An 8,381-nucleotide genomic window follows, 5' to 3' on the forward strand; every position below is an offset into this window, starting at 1 on the left:
GATGAATGTTAAATAAGAAAAAAAGGAATGTCAACTTGTATATCTTGTCCAAGTTAAAAGTAAAAGATGGACTTAGTCATACAGAAAACTTATCCCTCTGGTACCATTTTTGTGGAAATTAAACGATAGAAATTTCCTGCCTGATTATCCACCTTCTAGGCTTCTCCCGAAGATGAAACGGAATCCACCTTCTGAACAAAATATGTCATTCAAGATTCATTAAATTAGCAAGTTATCAATCCAAGGTAATTCCAAACACCAAACGAGGCCTAAGTTCTTAATATACCCAAAGTAACATAGTCGAAATTGCACAAAACTGACGGAACATATAAATTAAAACCACATAATAACCATTTGTATAACCTCGACGTGGGTGTTTCAAGTTTAACTAATAAAGAAAGTGATTTCCACGCACTCCTTTTTTCTCTTCATGCACACCCATTTTCATTTCTAGTCTTTGAACTCGATAAATCAAAGGAGAGTTTGGGCTTCTGTAACAAAATTAATACAAACATGGTGTGCAAACAAAGAAAATGGGTGTGCGGGAAATCATTTCCCTTCACCTAAAACTAATGACTAATGTAAACCAAAAGGCTTTCTGGACAAAATTAATAGCACATGAACGTTTTTCTTTACATAACTAGGAAACCACGTGGACCATTTGTGGTTTTCTTAAACTCTTAATTAGGCTTTGTTTCTTCTTTAAACTCGTCAACTTCTGAAAGTAGGGAGATATGGAAGTAGCGCCACATGCTCGGTAAGAATGACTTTATAACAACTATAAGAAAGATTTTATGGTACATAATTTGATTACATTCTTACCGGTATAGAAAGTAATAACAGTCACAAGCTGCATATGAAATGACAAGCAGAGTGACAATTAATGAGTGTTTACCAGGATCCATAAACATGTAGAAAAACATGAACGCATCAAGGCAGGGGTTGGAAGATACTAATCTGTTTGCTTCTTTGGGTACTCCCTAGGGCCAAATATGGTGGATCCGATTCTGACATTGGTGCTGCCCATTTCAATCTGCAAGGATTGAGAATGCTAACGGTTATGAGCAAAAACTCTGCATAATGTCTTGCTCATTTAAGGTTTAAGAATTGCAGCAGAGCCTTTAATGAACATATGAGAAAGGGAAAATGCATGTCTTAGATGTTTTGGACCACCGTTTGGAAAATACAAGTTGCTGTTTCTATGAAGTTTAACAGTACAGGGCATTTCATACCGCTTGCTCAAAGTCACCAGACATGCCCATTGACAGCTCACAGTGCTCCTCTGCCATAGCAAGTGCCTTGCAGACCTCAGTTCTACACTTTGATAGCATCTACAGAATTACAAGATAACAAATTAATCGACAACAAAAAACACGAGAACACAAGAAATATCAAAAATAAAAAGTAGATAAATGAAACTAATCAGTAATGGAACTTTCTAACATTAAATGGATATTTTATTGGTCCTTGTAGCCAAGGTGATACCATTGACCATGTGAAACCAGTACCTCTCTCCTTTAACAAGCAAAGGTCTCAAGTCCAACAACAATGAGGACTTGGATATGAGAGGGAAAAGGTGTCCTCTATATTGCTTAGTCTACACTTTACCATTTCTACCAAGAGAAAGCAACCTTATACGGGTATGAAATGATTTAATTCTGTTTTAGCTTTTAAGTATATATCAATGGAATTAAAAATATAAGGAAAGAATGAATTTGAAGCACGTGAACTTTGTTTGTGATACAGAACCTAATTTGAATGCTCTGAGAAAAAAGAGCTAAAGAATGCCTTTGTAAGCAGTTTCCATGCAGCCCACTATGCAAGTACAAAGATTACCCTGAAGTTTTCTGGAGTGGATGTATAGTTCGGCATCCCTATGGTCATTAAGCCAGAAAACTGTAGATTTGGGCACTGAAACTTGACGTGTTTTGCAAGTTCAACACAACCAGAAGGATGAATTCCAGATTTCGCTGCAAAAAATATTGGAAAAAAACACGACGTAGGTGAGGTGGGGAAAATTTGAATTTAACCCAGCATTACTGGCAATAGAAATTCAATTCAGTAGCTAGAGAGAGCATGATCTTTCTTTTTGCAAGTGACCAACTATAGAAATATCATGACTGCAGATGGTTTTGGTGGCTGCCTTACAAGCAGCTGCGTAAAAATTAAATTATTGAAGACCAGGCTAAGTGTCTTCCAGGTTCCGATTGGTATAGGACATGTAAGAAATCGAGACATGCGATGATATAATTGCTAAACTTATGTAGTCGTCTCTTGCAATGAAATATCATGTGTCGCATTTATCTTAGACTAGGAACCAAAAAATCAGAGAGAGTTGTAGGCTTTTATGCAGCTAAAAGGGGGAGCAGGGGCTAAGATTCAAGCAACGTTCGATGCCTCTGATTTATATTAATGCTCAACCAAACAACATGACTGATTAGTGCAGGAATGAATGATGATTTTGAATCACTCACATTCTTCTCCACTGGTATTTACTTGGACCAAAACCTTTAAAGGATTTCTTCCAAGGTTTGACACCGCTCGATCAAGATGATTTGCAATCTGCGGATTATAAAGACACATTATCATTGTGAGTTGTAACACAAGCATAGCATCTCTGGAATGACTAATCAACCAAAAGATAGTAAGGTTTCATGACATTTTTAGCAATTTGGTTATTAGTTAACACAAGTATATGAATTTCCTTAAAAAAAAAAAAAAAAAACTGCAGCTCGGATCAATTACCTTCAGAAAATAAAACATACACTGGACTTGTCTTTACCTTCTCATTGTCTACACCTTCAACCAAGGCCAAATTCGGGACTCCAGCTGCATGCAGTTAATGTAAATACAATCACATCCTCAAACAGCTAGATTAGTCACAAACATTCCTCAAAACAATACACAACGGATTTGAAATTAAAATGCAATATCTGAATTTGTAATGACATGATCAAATGAGTGACCAAAACCGTTCATTTCTTATTTTCGCTGGTATAACTCAACGAGTCATTTGAAAGTTAAGCTTTAATATATTTTAATATCCGAAAGGAACCAAAAAAATTCAATCACAATATTCAAAGTAAGTCAGACAGCCAACTCTCAAAGTTTGAAGATATACGAAATTCGAAATACCAGCAAAGGTAAACAAAGGAATTAGGGTTCATTCGTAACAGCTGCAGATTTTGAAAAACATTGTAAGAAAATGCTTTAAGAAAAGCAGGACATCATAGCTTTTTTCGAATTATCAAAAGTTGGGTTCTTTGCAAATTACCAAAAAATCGAAAGCAAAAACAAAATCATACCCAGAAGCAATTTAGCCTTGTTGGTCTGCAAATGCCCAACGAAATGCCACTCTATGTCATCAGGAAGCTGCAGACACACACACGTTCATAACAGTTAAACGCCGCCGCCGTTTGAACTTCGGATAGTTGCAGAGAGTAAATCAGATCTACAGAGAGAGAAAAACTCACCTGAGGAGCTTTTTCGAGGATTTCCTGGACGTAATTCTCGCCAAAACAGCGGTGGCCGAAGTTGTACACTTGGCGGATGAGAGAAACGGGCTTGGTCTTCGACACCGCAACCACCCTCACCAGAGCCGGATCCCGACCCGACCGCTCCGCAGCCTGCCGGACCCGGAGCATGACTGACCGGAGCGCCGAGACTCCGGCGTTTTCGACAGCGGAAGCAGCCATGCCGAGGGTGTTTCGAAATCTGGACCGTTAAGCTGTGAACAGAAGAAGTGTCAAGATGTGCGGTGGTGGTGGTGAAATATGAAGATGATAAGCCAGAACATTTGGGTTTTGTTCTTGCCGCACCTCAATTGTGGTCTCTATGCACCGAGGAATTTGACAAAAATACCCTTTTGGTGGACATGTTTCACTCTCTACATTTGACGGGATTCACCTCCAAAAGATGTAAAAAGGTAAGACAATTTAAAAAACTAGCCAAAATTTGCATCATCAATAGAATTTTAATCAACTATTATAACTTTTCAGAGTTATAACCAAAACAATACATTAAACTACTATATTTTTGGTGGACATGTTTCACTCTCTACATTTGACGGGATTCACCTCCAAAAGATGTAAAAAGGTAAGACAATTTAAAAAACTAGCCAAAATTTGCATCATCAATAGAATTTTAATCAACCATTATAACTTTTCAGAGTTATAACCAAAACAATACATTAAACTACTATAACATTCTTTCTTAACTAATATAATTACAAAATTATATCTTCTGCTTTGTGCAGTCTTTCTCTTCCGATAATTTATGTTAGCCCTCTTCTCTGAGAACTCTTTTTCAATTTTTTCTCTTAAGTACAACGCCTACCCAGCTACCAGTGGCAAAGCTACGTGAGGGCAAGGAGTGGTGGCCGCCCCTTCCCTAGCCGAAAAACATGCCTAGGAGCGTTCCTTCAGCCCCTCCGCTCTCGTCGGAAATGAGAATTCCCACTCCAGTGATCTGGTTTCTGCTGCTGCGTGGGAGACCGTTTTCAGCAATAGCCGTCATTCAAGAGAAGGACGACGAGTCGGTCTTCCCGTAGAAAAGAGTGAGTGGAGGTGGGTCGCCGGAGGAGATAGGGATTGGTGGCGGGTCGCAATGAAATTTGGTTGTTTGTCCATATTTGAAAAAAAAATTGGGTCGCCGTCTCCTTCTCCAACCTCTCCTTCGTCAGCATTACTTCTGTCTCCTCGTCCGACCTAGATTTCCCATGGCTCTGCCGTGCTCCCCACCGGTATTGGGTGGGTGAAAGGTTTGAGGGAGGTGTTTGGTTAGTGAGAATTCATGGCAAACAAAGGATATTGGTTCTTTGTTTTATTTAGGGTGTGGTGAAGAAAAGCCATAGTAGAAGGGAGGGAGAAGATGGTTTCGCCGGAGATGATTGGGGTTGCGGTCGCCGGGAAGATGGTTGGAACCAATTGAAAAATAGAAGTCGGGAAGAGGAAGATGATGAGTGTTTGGTAACAAAGGTAGTAAGTGTTTTGGGAGATTTTAGCTATGACAAGTGGACTACTTTTATTGGGCCACTTCATAAGTTCAGTATAATGGGTACTCACTAGAGAGTACCCAAGTATTATCCCTTTCTTTTCTCTTCTGATCCCACCTCTTTTTTGTGGTTTGTTAATTAACTCATTTTTTTCTCCTTTTTTTTAATTTTTTTTAATTCTTGTATGTATTTTTATCTTCTTTTTTAAGAGTCCTACAATATTTATCTTAAACTCTCATAATATCTATAAATATTGTATTACTTTTTAAAAACAATGTAAATATTGTTTAAGGCTTATTTTACGATAATTTAAATCCATCTAGGCTCTCGTTTAGATCTCGCCTAGGCTTGTTAGGTCTCAGTCCGCTATTTGACTAGTGCCTAACATTTTTTTAGGATCTAATCCTAACCAATTTAAGCTCCTTACATTGACTTTGATATTATTGCTTACAACCGTTTTGGTAGAGAGACTATTTTTTGCTATGAATATGGACTCAAAACTTTGCACTCCCTAATGTGAAAACAACCGCTTTGATTGAACCTTGCACTCTTTTGAATTTCGCCCCTCCCCTCGACAAATCCTGGCTTCGCCACTACCAGCTACCACGAACACCCCAACGATGAACCTTTAATCCACTCACGCAGCCTTTTGTTTTGCATATAAACAAGGCATAAAGTGGCTAAGTTATTAAAGTTGCAATCATATAATTTGGTAAATGAAGATATGGTTGGTGGTGAGGGGTATTGGATTGTCAGCCAATACCTTGCGTAATGCGATTTGATGGAAAGCTAGGTTTCTTGAGTGAGAGTTTTACAGAAATTTCATGCTTTTGGGGTAATTTTTTTGTTCTACTATGATTGATCAAGAACTTGTTAAGACAAAGTGGGAGTGGATCTCACCGGGGAAAGACGATTAGGACTAGAGAACATAAGTTGCGAAAGTTTCAGTCAACATGGTGGTGCTTAAGTACTTTTATGTCAAAATTTGGTTAGAGTTATCACAAGAAAAATAATTGACTAAAATTCTACTCATGGTCCAAATTTAATTTCCCAATGCGAATATGTATTTTTATTTACATTTTCTGGTCAAAATGTAAATTTTACATATTTACATTGGAGAAACTTTCAGCCAACCAAAAATTGTTATATGCCTATTCCCTAAGAACAAAAAGACATTTGATCTTGTTTTTAAAATTTATAGAACTTTGCTCTTTTTTAGTATAAAATGACCAGGGATAGCCTTAAGGATAGCCGAAGTAGGCACTCGCACCTTCACTCCTAAGGGGCTCCCATTTTTTTTTTTTTACAATTTGAATTGAATAAAAATATCAATAGAAGTGGGAGCAGCTTCACTCCAAAGGGGCTCCCACTTTTATTGATTTCAAATCTCAGAGACCAAAGTGATGAGTTATGAAAATCTCAGAGACCATTTTGACTAAAAAGCCAAAATAATATCATAGGCAATAATATAATTTTTTACAAAAGAATTTTACTATTTTCTTCTTTTCCTTCACCCACATGTAACTCTAGTTTTACTCTTCCAAATCTAATTAAAATTTAAAAATCAAAATTTCAGTCTTTTTTTCTCGACAGAACCCCAATGGAAGTTGTAGGTGAAATGAGTGTGTGATGTAGGTGAAATAAGTGTGTGAGGTTGGTGAAGTAAGTGGAAGTTGTAGGTGAAATGAGTGAAGGTTGTAATTTTAATACATTGGTCAACATTTATTTCACTGAAATTTCAATGTCTACATATACCTAAATCCAGTGCAAATTCAGTGAAACATTATGAAAGGAAGAAGCAGAGAACCATACCAAAATCTGCAGATCCTAATCTTGCCAATGAAAGTGGCCATCAGCATGCAATTGCATATGGGATTGGAATTGGTGAAGCCGCCCTCTCAGTCTCACTCTTCGGACAATGACTCCATCATTTCACACAATCTATATCCCTTTTCGTGCGACAATGATTGAACAAATTCGAACCCCTTTATGATTTTTCTTTCCCTTACAATTCTTCAGTCAATTAATTTCCCAAGCCAAGCAAAAATTCTTAATCTTTTTCACGATGCAGCAGTTGCAGAGGTGGAAGAGGAACAAGAAGAAAACCCATGTTCCTGCCGCCATTTTTTTTTTTCTCTGAAATTTTCTCCAACTTTCGATCTCTCGCTTTCGATCGGGAACGGGAAGACTCATGAATTTGATCAGAAAGAAATCAACCCAAAAACAAATCAACCTAAAAGAACGATCGTGGAAGCACCCAGAAACTTATTCTAACATCTAATGAAAATTTGGAAAGAAATTAAGCTAGAAACAAATGAAAAATAATGGGAAGTGGAACCACCAGAATCCATGGGGTGAGCCTGGTGGTTCTAATACCATGTTAAATAAATTGTAAAAGATGAAGAATTAGTACAGAGGAAGAGGAAGATGACAGAGAGAAACAAAAGAGAGTCTACAAAAAGAGTTTAGAGAGAGAAATAGGATTTGTATTAATTGACTAAATGAAGATTACACACACTGTTTTTATAAGAGAAATCCTAACAACCTTGCTAACTATATTACCTATTGTAACTGTATTATTGACTTATATACTTAATAAATACTTCAACGGCTTGGTTGATTGAAGAAACTTTGAGATCAAAATATTTTATCAATACAAGACAAACGTAAAGACTTCCAATATGATGGAGGTATGTGATAACGATGATGTGGCTACTTAGGTTTACGAAAGTCTATCAATGCAACCCACAAGATTCCACAATACATTAATATAGAAGTAAAAGTGAAAACCATGCCACAACAATTAGACCTCTAGAACTATCTCAGTTTGACAAATGTGATGACAAATTTGATGTGTTCAACGATGATGTCTCTGGTGCCTGGCGGTCATGGTGGCACAAAATTTGATGCTTTAGATCTAGGATTTGAAAATATGGCCTAAGCTAAAGTATTTGGGGACAACATGCAACTCGAGTCCTCAATGGATGCCCTTTCCTATTCAGTGAGGCTTCCAATGAGCATGAAGATCCTATTGATGTTATACCAGATGATACTGATATTGATAGTTTGTCTTCTCGCCATAAAAAGGATAAGAACATACAATACGGCGAATATAAATGAAAACAATATGGTTGGCTAATTGTATTCGAATAAGGATTTGCAAATGCAGTTAAGTATGTTCACAATGCTTAAGAGCTTTGAGTTGAAAGTAAAAAATTTGATAAGGAGCGTTTTGTGATAAATGAATTGATGAAAATTACATATGGCCACTACGCACCATCAAGCATTTGAAATCAGAGTTTCTTTAAGTCAGGAAATATTCTGATGTTCATTTGTTCTTGTAATGTAATCAATCGTGATCATTATCAAGCAAGTAGTTCCTTTTTCA

At 37.1% G+C, this 8,381-nt stretch overlaps 1 protein-coding gene across 3 annotated transcripts; it reads right to left on the reverse strand.

Moving 5' to 3' along the window:
* Window positions 1-64: 64 nt before the first annotated feature.
* LOC137715615 (uncharacterized) lies at window positions 65-3,781 on the reverse strand. Of its 3 annotated transcripts, none has more exons than XR_011065575.1 (8): window positions 3,474-3,781; window positions 3,306-3,372; window positions 2,783-2,829; window positions 2,475-2,562; window positions 1,837-1,970; window positions 1,233-1,331; window positions 896-1,033; window positions 65-191 (listed from the first exon to the last, which is right to left on the reverse strand). XR_011065575.1 is itself a non-coding variant. In XM_068454959.1 (7 exons), exons 1-7 carry the CDS (start codon window positions 3,693-3,695, stop codon window positions 953-955), a joined length of 738 nt encoding a protein of 245 aa, XP_068311060.1. In that variant the 5' UTR covers window positions 3,696-3,781; the 3' UTR covers window positions 736-952. The 3 variants fall into 3 exon arrangements, 1 of the variants encoding a protein (XP_068311060.1); XR_011065576.1 differs by lacking the exon at window positions 65-191 and adding an exon at window positions 736-778; XM_068454959.1 differs by lacking the exon at window positions 65-191 and having other exon boundaries at window positions 736-1,033.
* Window positions 3,782-8,381: the final 4,600 nt, after the last annotated feature.

Source organism: Pyrus communis, chromosome 14 (assembly GCF_963583255.1).
Source record: "Pyrus communis chromosome 14, drPyrComm1.1, whole genome shotgun sequence".
In the NCBI taxonomy this organism is placed as follows: domain Eukaryota; kingdom Viridiplantae; phylum Streptophyta; class Magnoliopsida; order Rosales; family Rosaceae; genus Pyrus; species Pyrus communis.

Coding starts and splice junctions, on each gene's coding strand:
- LOC137715615 (XM_068454959.1), bottom strand. CDS start 3,695: ATGGCTGCTTCCGCTGTCGAAAACGCCGGAGTCTCGGCGCTCCGGTCA. Junction 2,563..2,782: donor AAGGTGTAGACAATGAGAAG/GTAAAGACAAGT, acceptor TATAATCCGCAG/ATTGCAAATCATCTTGATCG. Junction 1,332..1,836: donor CCACTCCAGAAAACTTCAGG/GTAATCTTTGTA, acceptor GTAATTCTGTAG/ATGCTATCAAAGTGTAGAAC.